Source organism: Panthera tigris, chromosome X (genome assembly GCF_018350195.1).
Source record: "Panthera tigris isolate Pti1 chromosome X, P.tigris_Pti1_mat1.1, whole genome shotgun sequence".
NCBI classification, from domain to species: Eukaryota; Metazoa; Chordata; class Mammalia; order Carnivora; family Felidae; genus Panthera; species Panthera tigris.
This window is the reverse complement of record NC_056677.1, coordinates 81,060,330-81,084,121: the sequence shown is the minus strand read 5'-3', so window position 1 is coordinate 81,084,121 and position 23,792 is coordinate 81,060,330. Positions and strand designations below refer to the sequence as shown.

Below are 23,792 nucleotides of genomic sequence, written 5' to 3'. Positions count from 1 at the left end.
TAGCCCGACGATCTAAACTGTTTTAGCTTAGAGAAGCCACTTAGCTTTTCTGTGCTCCAGTGTCCTTATTCATAAGCTGGAGATGATCCTAGCTCCTATCTCCTAAGGACATTGTGAGTATTAAATGAGATCATAAACAGCTTACAACTGTACTTGGCATATAGTAGACACTCAGTGTTGTTGTTAATATTATTTAAACTAAAAAGCTCTTTTAGTTTATTCTAACTTGTATAATAAAGTTGAGCAGTTGCATTTCAAAAAAAATGTTAAATTTTCCCACTTACAATATTAAAACCAGGCCCTAGACTTTTTGCCTATTGAGTTATATTTCAAAGCTTAATTCTTCACTTAATTTAACATATGGGTATCCTTCATAAATTAAATCTCGATAGAGGACAGATTGTTCTTCTCACTGAATGTATTAACCTATGGTTAAGTTACTGGCTATGAATTTCATCTTTTTAAACTTTGTATTTTTTATACTGTTACTAACTTTCAACGAATGCTGTTTATGATATTTATTTGAGAAACAAGAATGACTTCTTTTTGTTCTTCTAGGGGACTGATAATTAAAATAGAATTCAGTTTCTCGTCTGGGTATTGGTATGGTATATGTCCTGGTATTAGTGACCCCATGATATACCATGGCATCAGCCACAGCTTTTTCAAGGAATGAGAAACTCCTGTGTGCCTCACTTGGGAGTTTGTGAACTCCTGGTCACTATGAACTTCTGTCTTCACTCTTCTTTCCAGGCCTCACCCAAACAGAAGCTTCTCCTAGCCTCTCCAGTTTCCTTTGTCAGTTAGCTGCCTGAAGCAACTCTCAAGATACACCTTCAAGCCTTGAGGGCAGAGAACGAGGGAAATAGCTAGAGACCTGGGATGGCCACATACATACTTCTAAGATAGGCTGAGCAAGAACATTGCCTTAGACTCTTCTTTCAGCTTCCAAAAACAAAATCACTCCTAACTTTGTTCACTTAAATTCTATTACATAGTTGAAAAAGATGGGTCTGTTACATGATTGGTTAAAGTTCTTCTTAAATTTTCTTTTAATGTTTACTTATTTTTGAGAGAAAGAGAGAGAGAGAGTGCATGAGCGGGGGGAGGGGTGTGGGGGTCAAAGAGAGGGAGATACAGAATCTGAAGCAGGCTCCAGGCTCTGAGCTGTCAGCACAGAGCCCGACATAGGTCTCCAACTCACGAACTGTGAGATCATGACCTGAGGCCAAAGTCAGATGCTTAACCAGCAGAACCACCCAGGCACCCCAGGTTAAGGTTCTGTTTTGAACAAATGAATACCTATTTTCCCTGCTGTCTCCCTAGTTGTCCATTTCCCTTCCCTGGAGTCAGTCACTGTTAACCAGTTTTTGTGCGTGTGTGTATCCACCCAGAGATACTGTATGTATATTTGTATACATACACCCTTAATTTTTATACAAATTGTGGCATACCATAAATACTATTCTGCACCTTGCTTTTTTTCACTTAATCTATAGACTACTGTTTCATATCAGTACTTAAAGATACTTGCATATCTTTATGGCTGCATGGCTGCACAGTATTGCATCCTTCTTATAGATGAGCAGAATGTATTTAAGCAGTCCTTTGTTGGTGGATATTTAGCTTTCATCCAGTCTTTGGCTATTATAAACATGTTTATATATATTATATTTCACATGTGACAATATATCTCTAGGACTCTAGGAGAAATTGGTAAGGGCTCTTTGGTCATTGGCTTGTTTTTGGTTGCTTGATTCTATAAAACCACAGTATTATGCATGAAATCAGAGATTCTAGGATGTCTAGCCATACCTAACTACACAGATGTCACAGGATATTAGGCTAGAAGGCATCTTAGAGATTCCAGAGAGGGCCAAGGACACACAGAGTTTTAGAAGCAGATCCAGATTTAAAACCTGCACTTTTTTACTCCAGTCCATAATGCGACTCTTTTTTACTACACACTGCTACTGTCAGAGAGATTTGGCACAGCCTGATTTCTGTCCTGATAGGCATGACTGTGTATTATCTGGCCACTGTGATCTCACTAGCCTGTGTTTACCTGATTTCTCTTTCCAGGGTCTGACGTTTCCAACCTAATTTACCCTACTTTTCCTGCTGTTCTGACTTCTCCCAGTAATAAAAACTCCATATTTAATTTTTTTTAATTAGAGCTGAAGTTTTTTTTATGGTTTGGGGACCCTTTAGTAGTAAAGACAAGTAGGAGAGGCAGGAGTACCAGTCGGGTAATTTGGTAATGGCACAAGATTCATGATCTTAACTGTTGCTTTCTACTCTTAACTCATTCATTGACTCATCATGTACTCTAGGGGGAGTCTGTTTCTCCTCTTGGCCCTGCTGGAATATCTCCTTTCCTTGGCCATAAGGTTGAATACCTCAAGGTCCAATGAGTGCATAATGTGCCCAATAAGAAATAATATGAAAGTGTATGCAGACAGTTTAATTCTTACTGAATTATACTAGGGAGCAAACTACAGGTGACTTTTTGTTTACATGTAGTTATCATATGATCCAGCATTTTATCTGTAGATATGTACCTATGTGAATTGAAAACATGTTTATGCAAAAAGGTATATATGAATATTCCTAAGTGTACTATTCATACTAGCCAAAAAAGTGAAAATGACCCTATGATGGTTAATTTTATGTGTCAACTTGGCTAGGCCTTGGTGTCCAGTTGTTTGGTCAAACAGCAGTCTAGATGTACTGTGAAAGTATTTTTTTTGGATGTGATCAACATCTAAATCAGTAGACCTTGAGTAAAATCTCTTACCCTCCAAAATTTGCCTGGACCTCATCCAATCAGTTGAAGACCCTAGGAGTCTATCTTCAGACTGCAACACAGAAATTCTGCCTGTTTCTTTGAATGACACACTGGACCACATGTATTTAAGAGATATATTCAGAAAATTCTATCTTAATACAGCAGAATACATATTCTTTTCAAATGCACATGGAACATTTTCCAGAACATACCACGTTAGCCATAAAACAAGCCTCAACAAATATTGTATATATGTATTATATGTACAATGGAATATTATACAGCCATAAAAAATAATGGAATCTTACCATTTGCAACAACATGGATGGAGCTAGAGAGTATAATGCTAAGCGAAATAAATTAGAGAGAGACAAATACCATATGATTTCACTCATATGTGGAACTTAAGAAACAAAACAAATGAACATAGGGAGAAAAAAAAGAGAGGCAAACCAAGAAACAGACCCTTTTTTTATCTAAATTTTAGTTAGCATACAGTGCAATATTGATTTCAGGAGAATTCAGTGATTCATCACTTAACATACAATACCCAGTGCCCATCACACGTGCTCTTCTTAATACCCATCACCCATCTAGCCCATCTTCCACCCACCTCCTTCCATCAACCCTCACTTTGTTCTCTATCTTTAAGAGTCTCTGTGGTTTGTTTCCCTCTCTTCTTATTCTCCTCCCCTTCCCATATGTTCACATTTGTTTACAAAACAGACTCTTAACAATAGAGAACAAACTGATAGTTACCAGAGGGCAGGTGGGTGGGGCAGAATGGGTGAAATAGGTGAAGGGAATTAAGGAGTGTACATTTGTCCTGATGAGTGCTGAGTAATGTATGGAATTGTTGAATCACTATATCATACACCTGAGACTAATATAACACTGTATGTTAATAATACTGGAATTTAAATTAAAAGCTTAATTAAAAAAAGTTCTGTTTGCAGCCTTTGTACTCAAGACTGCAACATCAACTCTTTCCTGAATTTGCATCCTGCTTGCCTGCCCTGCAAAGCAGCCCTCATAATGGTGTGAGCCAATTCTTTAAACTATCTCCCTGCCCTGCCCTACCCTCCTGTTCTGTTTCTCTGGAAAACCCTAATACAAACCCTGATGTCCATAAACTTATAAATGGATAAACAAAATGTGATATATTCATACAATGGAATATTATTCACCATAAAAAGAAATGAAATGCTAATACATTCTACAACGTGGATGAATTTTGATAACATTATGCTAAGTGAAAGAAGCCAGACACACAAAAGGCCATATATTGTATGATTCAATTTATTTGAAATGTCCAGAATAGATAAATCCATAGAGATGGAAAGTAGATTACTGGTTGTCTAGGGCTGGGTGGGGGAACGGAATGGGTAGCAAGGGCTTAATGGGTATGGGGTTTCTTTTGGGGGTAATGAAAATGGTCTGGAATTAGGTAATGGTAATGGCTGCACAACTTTGTACTAAATCCATTGAATATTACCCTTTAAATGGGTGAATTGTATGGTATGTGAATCAGATCTCAGTATAGCCATTATTTAAAAAAAGAAAAAACAAGGCTTAAAAAATAAATACTATCTATCACACTCCTCTGTCCTGTCCCTCCCGTCTACTAGGCAATGTATGTAGAGCTTGCCATCTGCCTGGCAACACCCATTGTCCCCAAATTCCATGCTGCATTTTGCAATAGCACTTCTTCCCTGACAATGCTAATTTAGATGGTAATTTTAACCAGATTTTTATTAAAAATTTTAAAGTTTATTTATTTATTTTGTGAAAGAGCAAGCGGGGTATGGGCAGAGAGAGAAGGGAGAGAGAGAATCTCCCTCAGGCTCCGCGCTAACAGTGCGGGGCCTGATGCAGGCCTCGAACCCACAAACTGCGAGATCATGACCTGAGATGAAATCAAGAGTCATGCTTAACTGAGCCACCCAGATGCCTTTTTTTTTTAAAAAATTTTTTAACATTTATTTATTCTTTGAGAGACAGAGACAGAGCATGAGCTGGGAAGGGTACAGAGAGAGGGGGGGAATCACAGATTCTGAAGCAGGCTCCAGGCTCCAGGCTCCAAGCTGTCAGCACAGAGCCTGATGCAGGGCTCAAACCCATGAACCGTGAGATCATGACCTGAGCCGAAGTTGGCCGACTAACCAACTGAGCCACCCAAGCACCCCCACCCAGATGCCCTTTAACCAGATTTTAAAAAACAAAAATGCTAGGGAGAAGGGCTTCAGGGAACTCCCTTGTGTTTTAACTCCAGGCCCAGATCTCACCTATGGATGATACTGATGAAGGAGTGGCTCTGAAAAGGATAGGAAAAATTCTCTGTCCTTAGGGAGCTTACAGTGAAAAGAGAAGGTTCAGAGGCTATGTAACTGATTTTGCATTAGATATCTTTTAAATATTCTAACAGTTCTGGGCGCCTGGGTGGCTCAGTCAGTTAAGTGTCCAACTTCAGCTCAGGTCATGATCTCACAGTCTGTGTGTTTGAGCCCCGTGTCTGGCTCTGTGCTGACAGCTCAGAGCCTGGAGCCTGCTTCAGATTGTGTCTCCCTCTCTCTGCTCCTCCCCTGCTCGCACTCTGTCTCTCTCTCTCAGAAAAAAATAAACATTAAAAAATTATTATGATTCTAACAGTTCAAACTGAGCTTTCTATAGAAGGAAACCATTGTTCCATCCTAGCTACCAGATTCTCTGGGCCTTGCACATCACCTCCCACCAGCTAGTATTCTATGATGACTATCAGCCACTTGCACATTTCACTCCTTCCTCTCCTCTTTAAATTTTTTGCAGTGTTTATTTACTTTTGAGAGAGAGTGAGAGAGACAGAGTGTGAATGGGGAAGGGGCAGAGAGAGAGGGAGACACAGAATCTGAAGCAGGCTTCAGGCTTTGAACTGTCAGCACAGAGCCTGACGCAGGGCTCGAACTCACGAACCAGGAGATTATGACCTGAGCTGAAGTCAGACGCTTAACTGACTGAGCCACCTGGGCACCTGTCCTTTCCTCTTCTTTCCTGCATGCCAGCTACCTCTTACAAGTCAGCCCTGCCCTCAGTGGCTTTGAAAGTTTAAACCTATCCCAGAGGCTTGTGTGGTTCAGAGGTGTTCTGAATGCTAATAAAGATGCCAAGAGCTTTTAGACTCTTCCTGCTGAGTTGGGGTTGGAAGTGTTGCAAGGGAAAGTAAAATCTTGGGTCTCCCTTGCCTGCAGAACTTTGGTTCTGCAAGAAGAGGAAATTGACCATGAACACTAGCAAGTATTCAGGGGGCTGCCTAGGGATATCACCTCAGATGACCAGTTTTTGGGAGATGAGTGGTCTTAATTTTGAAGGTGTTCCCAGGGCCTCAGTAGTCTCATGACTGTCAACATTTCCAGTGTCTCTACTCCTAAGAAGAATAAAGGACTGGAGAGATTGCCTATAAGGAAAGAGAGTTGGACAGAAACAGGGCAAATTCTCAGTTTCTCCCAGCAAGGTAAAAGGAACAAAGAAATAAGAGACCAGAGGATTTAGTGACCTAAAGAGAGTCCTAGAGCTGAGGATAGAATAGCTGGTGGGTGAGGAGGATCAGATGGCAGGAAACTTACAGGTCTATATCAGCCATGGGGGAATCCAAAAAAATGTGTAACAGTAGAGGCTCTGCCTTTAAGGAGCTTATGGCAAAATGTAGTTGTGGAATAAAAATTAATATACTTGAAATAATTTGTAATTTGGTAGTAAACCATGGTGTTGACAAAAAAAAAGTGCTGTAGGAACTCGAAGAAAGGACATATCATGTGGCCTGGCATGCTCTTGTGAACTGAATGGCTAACTGAGGCAGTAGGTGTCCCAAAGGACTTTATGCCCCAGCTACAGTGGCCACAGCTTTTAGAAAGGCGTGTGCCTGAGTCTTGCATGGTTTCCTGGAGGAAGTGTGGGAGAGGAAGATTCATCATCATCACCATTTTTTTTAATTCTTTAAAAAAATTTTTTAAACAATTTTTTAAAAAATTGTTTATTTTTGAGAGAGAGAGAGAGAGAGAGAGAGAGAGGATGAGCAGGGGAGGGGCAGAGAGAGAGGGTGACACAGAACCCGAAGCCAGTTCCAGGCTCTGAGCTGTCAGCACAGAGCACGATGCAGGGCTCGAGCACACAAACCAGGAGATCATGACCTGAGCAGAAGTCAGACGCTTAACTGACTGAGCCACCCAGGCCCCCCTCATCATCACCATTTTTAAAGTATTATTGTCACCAACAAGAACCATAATAAACATTAATTGAGCATCCCTCCCTCAGTCTAAACTTCTGTTGGGTAGGCAGGGCAAACACAGAAACAGTTGAAGGGCTAGTGCAAGAAAGCTTGTGCCAGGAGCACAAAAAGAGAGAAAAGTGAGGGTTGGGGAGGAGAAAGGTTTCCTGGAGGAGGTAGTCGTTGAGCTGACCCTTGAAAGAAGTTTAGGGTTTGGATAAATGGAGAAAAGAGTGAAGGAGCCTGTAAATGACCTCAAGACACAGAGGTGGGAGTGAGCAAGGCAAGTATAATTAAATGAGAAAATTTGCTGGACTGGAGCAAAGAATGTGTGGTAGGGTAATGTGGACAATGAAGTTGGAGAGGGAAGCAGCGTGGTGATAACAGAAAGCCTTTAATAGCATACAAAAGGAGTTGTTTAGGAACAAATTAGGAAGGCCTTTTCGATTTGTGTATTTGTGGGGTGGTGAGGGCACAGGGAAGGAAGAAAGGCTAAAAGAAAAACTTTGGTCTCCTGTGCTAGCGTAACCAACTTATCCCATCTCAGCAAATTGAGATGAGATTGTCACCCTACTTGAGATCCATCTGAGGAACAGGTTCCTAAGAAGCCCCCAGAAATTCTTCCCCCTGTACTGTTGGTGGAGAACCCAGTTGGAAAGGCCAAGCCAATTAACACCCTATGTGAAGCGTTCTGCATGTTGGCCTGCCTTGTGAAAAGGAAAGGAGGAAGGATCGGCCTGTTAACCCAGCTGCTAGCACAGGTGCAGACCAAGATAGTGTGCCTGCTTCAAAGGCAACAACATTTAGACATTGATTTGTCCCTGAATCAGCCCTGGGGAAAGGGAACAGCAATTGCAGAAATCTTCAAATTCAACACCACGCCAAGAATAAATCTTTCTTGAGGCCATCATTTTGGTGGCTGCTAGTTGGCCACTCCTCACATAGATTCTTTTTAATGACTTCCTGCAGCAAAAGGAGATTGGCACAGGAGGCTACATTTATATTATTACCAGGAGGCAGATGTTTTCTCTTTTTCTCTGGGATTTAGAATTATGCAAATGAAGGCATGAAAACAAAAGCTCAGTGAGGTGGGGGAGGGGTGATCTTAAGAATCCTGGCAAGGGGCGCCTGGGTGGCTCAGTCGGTTAAGCGGCCGACTTCGGCTCAGGTCATGATCTCACGGTCCGTGAGTTCCAGCCCCGCGTCGGGCTCTGCGCTGACAGCTCAGAGCCTGGAGCCTGTTTCAGATTCTGTGTCTCCCTCTCTCTGACCCTCCCCCGTTCATGCTCTGTCTCTCTCTGTCTCAAAAATAAATAAACGTTAAAAAAAAAAAAAAGAATCCTGGCAATATTCTGAGCTCTGTAAGATATCCCTCTCAGTTTTTACTAGCAGTTCCTTTGGCTCGTCTCCAGTCTATTTAGAATTTGGCACCTCTTTCAGCCAAAGACCTGAAAGTTCATTTTAAAGTTCTTATCCTGGCCTCATCTTGCAAATGGGGAAATCAAGGCATATGAGTTTTCAGGTGTCTGTAGGCTGACCTTGAGTCCTGACACCCCACTATCTGTTTCTATCTTACCTTTGCTGCACACAGTCTTGCCCAGAAAGGAAACTATGGCCCAATTGCCTCTCAGGTCTCCTCCGCCCCACCCCACCATGATATTATCTGGAGGGCAATAGGACCTAGGGAAGTTCAACCCTGAGGCAGACAGAGACGCACCTGCCTAACAGCGTGAGTTGAGCAAGTGTGCAAGCGAGCTAGTTCGGGAGGGCGGGGTAGAAGTGGGCGTCTGCTGCTTTTGGGGAAGAGGAAAGCTGTGGCTCCCTCTGGGATCCGGGGTTCGTGGTGGAAAGCAATTCCGAAGACTGGCCCAAGCCCTTTTTTGCCACGCCTCTCCGCCCGGCGCATCCTTGGGCTGCCTGCCCTGGAACTCGCAGGCTGGTTTTTTGCTCGGCCCCAGCTGTCCCTCCCACCTCGCCCGCCCCCGCCATAATTGCCTGAGTTCCAGAAGCTGCCGACCTCCCGCAGCTAGAACTGCAGACCAGGGAGGACCCCAGCGGCAGGCGGCACCCAAGAGTTTGGTGACATCTGCCTTTGCCCTCCGGGGCTGGCGTCCCGCACGTCGTGCTTCTAGGTAGCAAAGTTTCTCTGTAGAAAAGAAGTACGTTTAGCCTTGTGTTGATCCTACCGCGCGCGCGCACCCTGCTTCTCTCCTGGGAGATTGGACATTGCGCTCGGGGCCCCGGCCTGCTAGCTGCCTTGGGGGCGGGGCTTGGGGAAATCCGTGGAGTCCGCCCGAGTACCCTCGACTCTTCGCAGGTCCTGGAGAGAGCGCCGGCGAGCAGGCAAGCTAATAACCAGAGCCTAGCGATGGTTAGGATACCTGGGCACTGAAATAAACCCCCGAAGGGTCGCTCAGGCTGCACCCGCTCTTCCGCCCTGGTTCAGTTCTCGGCCGGTTTGAGAGGGCATACTGGTCAGGATTCGTCCGGAGTAGCTGCCGAGTGTTGGTGCCCGGACAGAGTGGCTACCCCCCTCCCTGGGGGGGCTGCGCCAAGAAGCGGCACAGGAAACAGCAGTCCCCATGGCCTTTCACGCGCCTGGAATTGGACTTCGGACTGGGCGCTAAAATGCTTGCTTTTGCCTTGTCCAGGTTTCACAGCACGTATGTGGACGATTGGAATCCTGGGCCAATGAAGAGTCAAGTTCAAAGTGGTACTTCTGGACTCACCATCCCAGACTCCAACAAGTGTAACTTGAGACTAGGAAGAGGGGTCTCTTGCTCTAACAGATCTCCGTTCTGCAATTGTACTTGACAGCTCTCTTCACCGATACTTGGACTGCAGTGGCTACAGGGTTCCCTTGGGTGGGGTGGGGGTTGCTCTGAAGACCAGACTGCAACACTCAGAACCTCGACAATGGACCGAGTTTATGAAATTCCTGAGGAGCCTAACATGGATCCAATTTCATCTCTGGAGGAAGATGTCATCCGTGGGGCCAACCCCCGATTTACCTTTCCATTTGGCATCCTCTTCTCTACCTTTTTGTACTGTGGGGAGGCTGCATCTGCCTTGTACATGGTTAGAATCTATCGTAAGAATAGTGAAACCTACTGGATGACATACACCTTATCCTTCTTTATGTTTTCATCCATTATGGTCCAGTTGACCCTCATTTTTGTCCACAGAGATCTGGCCAAAGACAAGCCGCTATCATTGTTTATGCATCTAATCCTCTTGGGACCTATTGTCAGGTGAGCAACTTTTTACTTTTAAAAAAAATTTTTAATTGTTTATTTTTGAGAGAGAGAGCGTGCACGAGTGGGGGAGGGGCAGAAAGAGAGGGAGACACAGAATCTGAAGCAGGCTCCAAGCTCTGAGCTGTCAGCACAGAGCTGGATGCAGGGCTCAAACTCACGAACTGGGAGATCATGACCTGAACCAAAGTGGGACACTTAACCGACTGAATTATCCAGGCACCCCGGTGAGCAACTTTTGAATTTCTCCCCCACCCGATTTATGCAGAGAAAGATGAAGCTAATATTCACAAGACTGAAACTGTGTCTCTGATCTAATCATTTCTCCCATTCCGTTCCACTCTTGGCTTCCCTGCCTACCATCTAAAAAAACTTTATCTGAAACCTTAAATGCCACCGCAATGAACATGTGCCATGTACCTATGTTGTAAAACCATGTACAGTACCACTGATGAGACTTCATTAGTGTTTGCTATTTGGATTTGAATTGTGAAAATTGGTATCGGGAGGACCAGCTGATGAGGTCAACCTGTGCACACGGGCCGTAACTTCAGAGTGTGTTAGTTTGACTCTGCCTTTTAAAACACTCTATAAATTGGATCTCACATTCAATTTCTTTACCCTGAGCTGCTTGGGCTGGTGCTGCTGCCATTTCCAAATTTTCCAGAGTTATTTGACATCCAGAAAATATTTTAAGCTATTTGTGGTCGTCTAGTACCCCAACCCATTGTAGTTCATTTTTTAAATGTTTATTTTTGAAAGAGAGCATGAGTGGGGAGGGGCAGAGAGAGAGAGAGGGAGACACAGAATCCAAAGCAGGCTCCAGGCTCTGAGCTTTCAGCACAGAGCCTGATGTGGGGCTTGAACTCATGAACCACAAGATCATGACCTGAGCCTGAGCCAAAGGAAGTCGGAAACTTAACCAACTGAGCCACCCAGGCACCCTGTAGTTCATTTTCTGTATTGGTTCATCAGTCTCCTGTTTCTCACTTTGTATATTTCTGCAATAAAGGTACATGGTTAGAGGGGGCAAAGAAAGATAGTCCATCTCTCCATCTGGATACTGTAGTGCAATATAATAGTATCAAGTCTTTCCATTTAAGATTGCCTTGAAGGGATGAGAATGTGCCTTATCTTAAGGAGACAGGCATCTGTGTCAGCAGTCTCATCTGGATGCTATTAGATTTTCAAGGTAGGGAGACATTGCAAAACTTATGAAGTCAGGAGGAAGGAATGGACAAGGTTTGTCTTGATTGCAAGAGAGGCAGAAACCTGCAATCAGCTGAAGAATGTGTCAGAGTGTTGATGTAATTGCAGTGGGAAGTTATTTCATCATTACAGAACTAAACACAGTGTGAAACTGTTTAAGGATAGAACTCCCCTACTTAAAAAAAATTTAAATCAATTTATGTTCAAGGAGGGATTGATCAGGCTCCATTAGAGAAAATATTGGATATCAGCAGAAATAGTAGTCTGGAATTCCAGTGGCTTGGAGTCTAGTCTTGTGTCATTGACCAGTTGCATGGCTTTGGTGAAGTTTCTGAAAATGCCTTAGGCCCCAGTTTCTTCATCTGTACAATAAATGGGTTGGGCTAGATCATGGGTCTCAAAGACAAATGCTTACAGGGGCCAGGCAGGTCTCATAAATGAGTGAAGCAGGCCAAGTATGGGAAAACCAGTAGCTTCAATGTGTGATGATAAAGGAAAACAAAATCTCAGTGTTAGAGAAATAGTATAGAGCGGTGACTAGCAGTGGCAAGCTGGAGTCTGCATGATTTGCCTAAAGGAGGCAGCTGCACTACATTTCCAACCCATTGTTACACTGTTAGAATTTAGACACAATGTTTCCAGATTCCCCAACTTTTCAGGAGGAGATTCCAAGACAGGATATTATATGAAACATCACTTTAAATTTTGGTAATTTGACTCATTACATAAAAATGTATGTATGGGCCAAACCATAGCTGTTGGTGAGATGTGACTCAGCTGACCTATATGCAACCTTCGGACTAAGGAATCCAAAGGTCCTTTCCAATTCTAAATCTTTGAAGGTAAGCTGCAACAGACCTCATCTTGAACTTGGCAAAGAAATTTATAGATGTCACTAGAGGTGCAAGGAAACCATTCTTCTCTCCTCTTTCAAATGCAATATATTGAATTAACAGATCAAGCACTGTCAAGATACAAATTTCAGCAAGTCCTGCCCCAGTCCATAGTTTAGACTTCCCTCCTTTGCTTTGTGGGCTCCCAAGCCATCTTTGATGTGGACGCTCCATTTGGAGTGTTGTGTACTGTATTTCACTTTTGTTACTTAGCTTTCACTAGAAATGATTGGAAAGCATTTATAATCTCAGCTAACCTGACAGCAGGGAAGAAATATTAAAAGCTCGTAAATTGTATCCTTGATATACGTATTTTCAAGGCAAATTACTTTTTGGTAGAGAGGAACTTGATTAGTGCTATTAGGCACACGGAGGGAGGTATTTAGAGGGCCTGGCTCCCTTATCTGAAAAGCAAAGCTACTTCTGAAAATGAAAATGTACTCTAATTTACTGAAGCTTAGAAGCAAGGCGAACACCCTTACTTAAACTAGTAAATAGCCTTTAGAAACATAAACAGAATGCTTTGTGTCACTACCTCCCCCAATATTTTATTAAGGAATAGCACTGATGAGCCTTGGTTAAAAATCTAAAATCTTTTGTTGGAAACGCATTTAGCTTTTTTCTCCTCTGTTCTCTCTTCCTTCCATCTTTTCCTCTCCCAGATTTTAGAGTTTGAAACATCATGCTTCAGAATAACACATATGCCCCAGTCTCAAAGGATCCTGTGGAGAATGGCAGCCAGCACATATTCCAAACCTTCCTATTGGGAGCCAAAGGCCTAGAAAGCATATAAATCTCTGAGCTCATCTTTAGCCTATTTTTTTCCATTAAATTACATTGCCATTATGATCATCCTCTCCTCCCATCATTTCTCACCCTGCATTCTTTTCTTCCTTCTTACTCTTTCATTTGCTCAGAAAAAAATTGATCAAATACTCACCATGTGGTAAGTGTGGTAGGTAAGATAAATACAACCCATGCCCTCAATCAGGAAAGATGGCTTAATTTTCACCATAGCTGTTCTTATCATAATGGTCCACAGTTTCCATTCCTGTCAGGGTGAGTGGAGGAAGTGATAACTAAGGTGTTCTGAAACAAAATGTTCTAGTTGCTTTTCTTCCATTCACCACATCAGAATTGCTTAAAGATTTCTGATTTACATGGGGGAGATGGGAGGGATACAGCAGGAAATATGGTCTTATCACTATCACACTTATCACTAAGATTGGTAGGCTCTCATAAGGATGTTTTCCTCTTGTAAAGAAAGAAGTTTAAAAGGCTTTTGGCACCAGATAGGTCAAGAGGCCCCCCTGAAGCAACTTTTAGAGCTTTTGATGTTCCCTAGGTATGTAGCACATTCAGTTCTGAGTTGTCAAGTCTTTTAAGTACCTTTGTTATTGAGTGGCATCACTGTATAGCTGATGTGTTTTCTAGATGTAAGACGTTTTGGCAAGATAGTTATAGTTGTCAGCTTTGTCTTGAAAAAAGCAGAACTCAAAAGCCCCAAGTATGGAGGTAAATGCTTTGCATAAAGAAAACTTTACCTCAGGAACTTGAGGTGTTATGAAAACCAGGGCCTTTAAGAACCTTCATCATTGTGCTCACTTTGGCAGCACATATACTAAAATTGGAATGATACAACGAAGTTTAGCATGGTCTCTGCACAAGGATGACCTGCAAATTCATGAAGCGTTCCATATTTTTTGTATGTAATTGATGAATTACTTAATTGTACTCCTGAAATCAATATTGCACTGTATGTTAACTGACTAGAATTTAAAAGTTTGGAAGGAAAAAAAATCACCCACAGAGTCTTAAAAAAAAAAACTTTATCATTTTCTCTCACCACATTATTTACATAATATCTTTGTGTTCAAGGCACTTTTCTACCATAGTCCTATTTTTTTATTTAAAAATTTTTAATGTTTATTTTTGATAGAGACAGAGCATGAGTGGGGGAAGGGGCAGAGAGAGAGGGAGACACAGAATCTGAAGCAGACTTCAGGCTCTGGGCTGTCAGTACAGAGCCCGCTGTGGGGCTCAAACCCACAAACCGTGAGATCAGAACCTGAGCTGAAGTCGGATGCTTAATCAACTGAGCCACCCAGGTTCCCCTACCATATACCTGTTCTTGAGACAAAGCAATTCCTTAAATCTTCAAAAAAAAAAAAAAACCCCACTCTGAAATGGTGTTCTTAAGTCAGTAGATGACCAACTGGACAAAAAAAAAAAGATTTAGACTCAAGTAACTTGTAGAAGGCATGACCAACTCTTTGACTCATGACAAATGGGTAGAATGGGAAAAAAGGAATGGTAAAAAGTAGCACAAACTCCCCGAGTTTATGTATTATTCACCTCTCACCTCTACTACAGTCTTCCTTCCCAGGACAGCTTTAGTTAAGTGCCTGTGATGCTTTACTTCCACAGATGTTTGGAGGCCATGATTAAGTACCTCACACTGTGGAAGAAAGAGGGGCAGGAGGAGCCCTATGTCAGCCTCACCCGAAAGAAGATGCTAATAAGTGGCGAGGAGGTGCTGATAGAATGGGAGGTGGGCCACTCCATCCGGACCCTGGCTATGCACCGCAATGCGTACAAACGTATGTCACAGATCCAAGCCTTCCTGGGCTCAGTGCCCCAGCTGACATATCAGCTCTATGTGACTCTGATCTCTGCAGAGGTCCCCCTGGGTAGAGGTGAGTAGGGTCAGGAGAGGGGAGGGCTCCATTTAAATCAGGGGTCTTAGAACTTTAGACCTGACATGATCTCACAGTCTGTGAGTTTGAGCCCCATGTAGGGCTCTGTGCTGACAGCTCAGAGCCTGGATCCTGTTTCAGATTCTGTGTCTCCCTCTTTCTCTCTCCTCCCCTGCTCATGCTGTCTCTCTCTTCTCAAAAATAAATAAACGTTAAAAATTTTTAATAAAAAAAGGAACTTCAGACCTGAGCTATCTAATATACTGGCCTCATGTGGTTATTTAAATTAAAATGAAAAATAAAAAAAATTACTTCCTCAGTCATACTAGCCACATTTTAAGTGTTCACTAGCTGTCTGTGATTAGTGGTTACTGTATTGGACAGCACAGGTATTACACAACATTTCCACCATTGCACAAAGTTCTGGTGGACAGCACTGTTAGAGAACTTCAGGAGCCAGACATTTAGGCCTCCCACATTCTTAAACTGGGGTAATCCATTTAGACTAACAATGCCACAGATAAACTCTCTCTGGGCCCAGAAGAAGCTGATAATACCAGAACTCAGTAGGACATTTTCCCTAGCCCAGGGTGTTTAAATTATACTAAGGTTTTTTTTGTTTGATTTGCTTTAGGGATGGTCATCTTTTAATAAGAGTTTCCCAAATATTACTGATCATGAGAAAACATATTGCTGAATGAAAGCCCCTTTTTAAAAAAATTATATCTCCTACTCAGACCTGATTCACTCTCTGTGGGGAGGCCAGGAATCTGTATCTTTTTTAAATACCCCAGTTGATTCTGAGCAGCTGCATTTGGGAACCACTGATGTCATCACTCCAGTGGGGAGAAGGAAAAGGGGTGTGGAATGAATCCTGAAGAGAATGAGGCTTGCTCCCAGTTCTGACCTTCTGTGTGATTTGGGGAGGAAGTTACCCAAGAGGTCACAGTCTTAATTTTCCACTTGTAAAAGAGGGCTCCTGAGATGAGTAAGACCTCTAGGAGAGGAGGAAATGTGAGTCAGTATTTTCAAAGTCAAGATAAAGTACTGTTAATGAGTTTTAACAGCCCAAGATTAGCTTCATCTGCTTGGGTTGGAGCTTGTACAGCTGTGGGTACAGCTTTGAACCATTTCCTCATTATTAGATACTGATCCTGTGTGGCAAAGCCCCATGTCGCAAATAAATGTAAAGAGGGAATTTGTTCCCTTTTGTCTTTTTCTCCACTACAAATTGTTCATGATGTTCTGTTGGTCTTGATGTTTTTACATACCTAGAATTGACAGTAGTGTGAAAAGGATATGATGATGTTTTTCCTCCTGAGAATTTTGAAGGTTATCAAATCATCTAATTAAAATATGTATACATTACAAAAGTAATACATGCACAAACCAATTGACCTACAAGTAATCCTATATACATAGAAAATTTCTGGAAAGATATGTAAGAAACCATTTACCTCTGGGCAGTGAAAATGAGAAGTCCGTTGACTTTTACCTTTTACTTTACATCCTTCTATATGGTTTGAAATGTATATAGTTTAAAATTTTTACTATGACCATGTGTTACTGTTTTTAGTCATTATTTTTTAATTAAAAAATCAGACATGATTATAGTAAAAATTCAAAACCACACAGAATATATATATGAAATAAGAGATGTAATTTTGCTCCCCAAAGGTAATCTCTGTTAACTATTCAGTATACATCCTTCCAGACTTATTTTTTTACTATATAAACATACATACAATATATACATCTATGTACTTTTGTCAAAAAGGACTGTATTAATCATTTTGTTCAGCAACATGTCTTTTTCAAAAGTATGCCAATCTATTTTTCTTTATTGGTTATTTATATATGCATATATAATGTACATTTTCCTTATATGAATTGGACCATTCTTTCTTGTTCCCTAATCTATTGGTAGGATTAAAGTTTGTTTCTAATTTTTCCATTCAAAAAAGTTTTTTCTAATTCTAAACTGCTCCAGTGAAGATGTTTCTAAGTATCTGTGTACTGGAATGAGACATCATAGGCTAAATTCTTAGCAATAGAAGTACTGGGTGAAAGGATATGCATGTTTGGAATTTTATCAGAGAGCCCTCCCAAAAGGTTGTATGAATTTATATTCCCACATGTAGTGTATGAATGTGCTTTTTCTTTATATGTTAAGCTTAATATTATTTAGTTGTATAATTATAAAATTAAAAAACTGACTACTTAAATCACTTGCTTTAAATTGTGAGGGAAGCTGAATACCTTTTCATGGTTGGTTCTTGTGTTCTTTAAATTGTTTATGTTCTTACTGACACTTTTTAGTGGGTTGTCTTTTTCTTATTAATTTGTAGGAGTTATTTTCTTATTCTGGTATTAATCCTTTCTCTGCTGTAGATAAATGTGTATGTATACATTTGTGTAATGTTTTATATGTGTGTACATATATACATTTTAAAAGTGCATTGGGGTGTCTGGGTGGCTCAGTCCATTAAGTGTTGGACTTTGGCTCAGGTCATGATCTCATAGTTCATGGGTTCGAGTCCCACATCGGGGTCTGTGCTGACAGCTCAGAGCCTGGAGCCTGCTTCAGATTCTGTGTCTCCCTCTTTTTCTCTCTGCTCCTCCCTCCCATTCTTTCTCTCTCTCTCAAAAATAAATATTAAATTAATTTTTGTATTACAAATTTTTTTCATTAATGTTTTTAAATTTATTTTTGAAGGAGAGAGAGAGACAGAGCATGAGTAGGGGAGGAACAGAGAGAGAGGGAGACACAGAATTCGAAGTAGGCTTCAGGCTCTAAGCTGGAGCTTGTCAGCACAGAGCCCGATGTGGGGCTCGAACCCACAAACTGTGAGATCATGACCTGAACCGAAGTCAGACGCTTAATCGACTGAGCCACCCAGGGGCCCCAACATTAAAAAAATGATTTAAAAGTACATGTACATGTTATACATGTAAAAGGTGTGACATACATGTGCAACACACCATATAAGATACACAATATAATTATATATTCTGGCTTTCTGAAGTATTAAATTTTTATGTATTTAAGTTCCTTGTTTTAGATTGTGTGTACTTCTTACAAAGGCCTTTAACAGCTCCTGTTAGGTCAATTTAGCCTAATCTTCCAAATAGATGAATTTCCACAATCAATTTGTCACTTCTCCCACCAAAACGCAAAACAATAACACCAACAAAAGGAAAAAACAACATTTCATTGAGACTGTATATTGGGATTGCATTTAATTATTTAGGTTATTTTGGAGGGAATTTACATCTTTACAGGATCAATTGGTTTCATATTAGAAGATGATATATCTCTCCATTTTGTTAAATATTTTTAAGTCACTGTATTGAGGTATTATTGACAAAAGTCTCTACCTATTTAAACTTATCCACTTTGATGAATCTGGAGATAAGTATACATCCGTGAAATATCACCACAATCTATACCATAAGTGTGCAAGGCCTATAGCAAGAAAACTATACAAGTTTACTGAAGTACATTAAAAAATATGTAATGAAATGTACTTTAGTGAAGTTGTATAATTTTCTTCCTGTAGGTTTTGCACATTTTTGTAAGGCTTATTTCTAGGTATTCCATTAATTTTTAAATCACCTGACTTCCTAAGTGTCAGGTAGTGCCTAAGTAGGGGAAATGAATGTATTACACATTTTGGAAACAGGGAATGATGATAATGATAGGAGCTAGCAGATAGCACTTACTATGTTCTGAACATTGCTCTAAACCCTTTATAAGTGATTATTTTAATTTTTACAACAGCCCTGTGATATAATTATTGTCATCCCCATTTTAACAAATGAGGAAAGAGAGTCCCTGAGAGGTTAAGCAAATTCCCAATGGTTTCATAAGTAATAGTTGGAAAAGATTGGACTGGACTCCAGGATGTCTGCCTGCAGAACCCATGTTTCTAGTCATATATCACTATACAAAGAATATAAGGGAAACTTTCTCCAAGGCCTTGTTTTAGATTCTTTGGTGATTTCTCCTATTAAAAAATTTCTGACAGTACCATCTCTTAAGGTTTTGCAACCAGTTTTTTGGTTTCATTTTCCTCATTTTCATCCACTCTTCTGTCTTCTCCTTGCTATCCCTTTTCTAATCTGTTTTTCTGTTGGAGGCCATCTGGATCAGTGTAGATGAGCAAATTCACTAACAGCATTATGATATCTTATGGCATGAGTCTATCTGTAGGGAGACAGATGGAAGGTGTTTTTACATTTATGGGAAGCATCAGGCTTTCTCCCTTGTATTACATTACTATCAATAAATGAGTTTTAATTTAAGGGAAAGAATCACTACACTTAGCTAGATGTATATACACTCTGATGTTCCCAAGTCCACAAGGAGCATCAATTCTTAAGGCTGGGACTAAGAGTGGTTTATAATGCTGAATATATCAAATCATTATGTTGTACACCTTAAACTAATACAATATTATATGTCAATTATATCTCAATAAACATGGAAAAATAATAAAAATAAGGCTAAGGGTAGACACTTCAAGAGAGTCTCTCATTCCAATCTTTGAGATTCCAACACTCTACTTAGAGCTGAAAAGGATCTTGGAAACAAAGCTGTGCTGCTTTTGGGGTTTCCATGGGGAAGTCTTCACTTTTCTTGCAGATTAAGTTGACATCTCCATGCCTCCAGTTTCCTGGATCCAGTATTTTTATGGGAACAGAAAGTTCCAGCTTTTTTTTTTTTTGGATGAGTTACCCCTCAGGCCTCTCACTCTCCTTGAGAGTACTAGATTTTTCTTAGTGATTGGTATTCTTTGATAGAAAGGAGTAAAAAGAAAGGGCCATTGTGTGACTTATAGTTGAGACTTCATGTAGCAAGTTATGGAGCACCCTGACCCTTGAGGGCCAATTCTATATAGTCGTATGGATGTTATGGGCTATGATTTTTTTTTTAATTTTTAAACCACTCTGGTAGAATTTTGGAGATTCCTAAAATATACCAAAGCACCTGGGTGATAAATTGATATTGCTGATGATTAATGCAAGCAATTCTAGAGTAACTCAGTAAATTGGGGAATTAAGGCACATAGATATTCAGTGACTTTCACACAGCTTTCACAGAGCTGAACCAAAGGCTTCTAATTGTAGATATGTTATGCTGCCTTTCTAAACTCAGAATTCCTCATTAATTCCACAAACAGTGAGCACCTACTATGTTCCAGGCAGTATGTTAGACTCTGAGGATATAGGCAGTGAACAAAATAGACATGATCTTTTCTGCCTTCATGGAATTTCCAGTATACATTCTGACACATTCTACAAGCACATACAAAATTAGTTCCTTAAAGAGGATGTATGCCAAAGAAGGGACATCTATAATCAAAGGCACTCCCATGAATTTCCTAGGACTGGATTTTTTCAGAACTTCTGCCTTCATTGTTTGCTCAAAAGCCTGTTTCATCAAGTGGATGCTGCCCTATCCCCTTTATATATGCTCTTCTTTTGTTAGTGACCTCTCTATGCTAGTTTTGGGATCCACTGTTTTTAAAAAATTCATTTTGTGGGGTGCCACAGTCAAACCTCTGACTCTTGATTTCCACTCAGGTTATGATCTCACAGTTTCGTGAGTTTGAGCCCCATGTTGGGCTCTGTGCTGACAGCACAGAGCCTGCTTGGGATTCTCTCTCCCTCTTTCTCTGCCCCTTCCCCACTCAGGCTCTCTTTGTCTCTCTGAAATAAATAAACTTTACAAAGTTCATTTTGTATGTTTAGATGATTATTAAAGTATTACAGTGTGTGTTCATTGTGGGAAATTTAGAAAATAGAAAAAAGATTTTTAAAAGTGGTATAATACCTATCACAAAAAATATATATTTCAGTTTATTCCCATTTTTTTCTGTGCATGCTGTTTTCTTTTTAAAAAAATTTTGTTTAATATTTGAGAGAGAGAGAGCTTGCACACCTGAGCAGAGGAAGGACCAGAGGGAGAGGAGAGAGAGACTCCCAAGCAGGCTCTAAACTGTCAGCATGAAGCCTAATGCAGGGCTCTATCTCATGAACTGTGAGATGACCTGAGCCAAAACCAAGAGTCAGACACTTAACTGACTGAGCCACCCAGGCACCCCTGTGCATGCTGTTTTCTGTGCTAACATAGCTGTGTTCATACGTGAGTTTGCTCTTAACTGGGCCCTCAAGTCTCACCTATGACCTCTCCAGACCTCTGGGTCAGAGTCTACGCTTCACCAACATAGTCTGATTGTCAATTTTTTGTTTTTTTCTTTGTTTGTTTGTTTTTTACAGCTGTGCTAATGGTCTTTTCCCTGATATCTGTCACCTATGGGGCTACCCTCTGCAATATGTTGGCTATCCAGATCAAGTATGATGAATACAAGATTCGCCTTGGGCCATTAGAAGTCCTCTGCATCACCATCTGGCGGACCTTGGAGATCACTTCCCGCCTCGTGATTCTGGTGCTCTTCTCAGCCACATTGAAATTGAAAGCTGTGCCCTTCTTATTGCTTAACTTCCTGATCATCCTCTTTGAGCCTTGGGTGAAGTTCTGGAGGAGTGGTGCCCAGATGCCCAATAACATTGAGAAAAATTTCAGCCGGGTCGGCACCCTGGTGGTGCTGATTTCTATTACCGTCCTCTATGCTGGCATCAACTTCTCTTGCTGGTCAGCTTTGCAGTTGAAATTGGCAGATAGGGACCTTGTTGACAAAGGTCAGAACTGGGGACATATGGGCCTGCACTATATTGTGAGATTGGTAGAAAATGTGATCATGGTTTTGGTTTTCAAGTTCTTTGGAGTGAAAGTGTTGCTGAATTACTGTCATTCCTTGATTGCTTTGCAGCTCATCATTGCTTATCTGATTTCCATTGGCTTCATGCTCCTTTTCTTCCAGTACTTGCACCCATTGCGATCACTCTTTACCCACAATGTAGTAGACTACCTCCATTGTGTCTGCTGCCACCAGAACCCCCGGGGCAGGGTTGAGAACTCAGAACCATCCTGTGATGCTGAAGCAAGGCAAAGCATTGTCTGATTCTATCTTCTGGGTATTTGGGGATAGGTTGGGTTTTGCCAAGAGCAACTGTGAAATTGAAGGAGAGGATGAGGCTCATAGATGAGTACCCACCGGGACATTTTCTTAAATTTTCTGGTAAACCTATAAGAAGAAAGAGCAGCTCCCAGATAGGTTTTATTTCCTTAAGATTGACTGCTATGTTTGGAAACCAGGGTAGCTGTTATATACCTAGAAGGGCCGAGGATACGTTAACACCCCTCCCACCCAGGTCAGTTGTCTGGCTGCCCTTGGGGATAATTTATCTCCAAGCACTTTAGGCTTTCTGTGTGTGATATTGTAGCTCTGTTCATTTGCTTGAGGCATTACTGAGCTTTCCTATGGTTGAAAGCCCAGAATCCCACTAGAATATATCCTGACTGATAAGAGGTTGTGACAACTTGCTAGCTATCAGTACCTCCCAGGAAACTGGCTGATTAATGTGGAACCTGTAACTGTAAGCATGGCTGGCTTTTTAAAAATCCAAGGAGAAACTCTGGTTTAAAAAGAAAACCCCCACTATTAAAAGAGCCGCTCCTCAAGTTATTTCTCCATCAGGATTTTACTAGTGATCATTCATCAAAAACTTCTCTTTTCTAGTGGCTCTTCATAGGCACACTCTGAGGAGGGAGTGCCTAGTAGGATCCTTCAGGGCATAAGCCAGAATGACTCTTTTTCATGGATCTGCATAGGCCTCCTTCCAGCTTATGGAATGGAGTGGTTGAGTAAAATCTCTCACTTGGAGCCTCATTTTCAGGAATTCCCTCCAAACTGGCCTTTCTGTGCGCTTGGTGTTTTACTAGTTGATGTGGATCTCAGAAAAGGTGAACTGTAATTGAAAATGTTTCTAATGTATGGGAGAAACGAAGATTGCTTTGTGTCTCCTACTGTTCTGAGTATTTTGTTGTTATTTTATTTTTAGGAGAGAGAGAAGGGGACATTACCTTCATGTTGTTTGGGGTTTGGATGGTGGCTAATACTCCAAGGTAGAGTAAAGGCAGAGGAGGGAAACCAGATCACATTAAATCATCATTGGTACTGGTTTTTGCCCACAGGATTTTATTTTCTAATAAGTAAATGTTTATCAACCCTCTGCTCATTCCCACATCCCTGGTGGATGAATGCATCCACCTTTCTTGGGTGTCTCGGTGTTTACATCTCCTATCAGTTGGGCATGTTGATGGGAATGCCAGCCAGATGCCTCTAAAGTAACCAAGGAATTGAGGTTAGTATGACCACTGCCTATTGGGACATGGTATCCCAGCATTTACCTAACTAATGCTTACCCCTCACAGACCAGGAAAGTGAGAATTCCTAGTAGCACGTCCCAATTATTGCTACCACAGTGCTGTGAGAAACCGCAAACAATCTGACCTAAAGTTTCTCATCCCCATCCAGTTTTACTCTTGGGATCATGTTAAGAATTTATCTTTAGCCATTTCCCTTCCTTTTACCCAACGTCAGGACATGATGGTGGAGGAGCTCCCTCTTTTAAGTAACAGGGCTGTTAGCCAGAATTGTCCTATTTCCTGGCATGTCTAGTGTGGTTTCCTATCTTCAACCATTGTTTGGGGCTAAAAGGATTGGATAATTAATGTGGGGAAGAGTAAAGTAACTTGCTTTGGAGCAGTGAATATTTTCTTTTTCAATCCAATTTCTCATTTTA

The 23,792-nt window shown here is 41.2% G+C and overlaps 1 protein-coding gene and 1 non-coding gene across 2 annotated transcripts; both read left to right on the top strand.

The window, feature by feature from the left end:
* Positions 1–9,222: 9,222 nt before the first annotated feature.
* On the top strand, positions 9,223–22,695 carry XKRX (XK related X-linked). The gene is made up of 3 exons (XM_007094075.3): positions 9,223–10,279; positions 14,812–15,080; positions 21,363–22,695. Exons 1-3 carry the CDS (start codon positions 9,945–9,947, stop codon positions 22,106–22,108), a joined length of 1,350 nt encoding a protein of 449 aa, XP_007094137.1. The 5' UTR covers positions 9,223–9,944; the 3' UTR covers positions 22,109–22,695.
* On the top strand, positions 13,982–14,088 carry LOC122235552. Its single transcript, XR_006213607.1, has one exon. It is a non-coding gene; the product is annotated as a U6 spliceosomal RNA (small nuclear RNA).
* Positions 22,696–23,792: the final 1,097 nt, after the last annotated feature.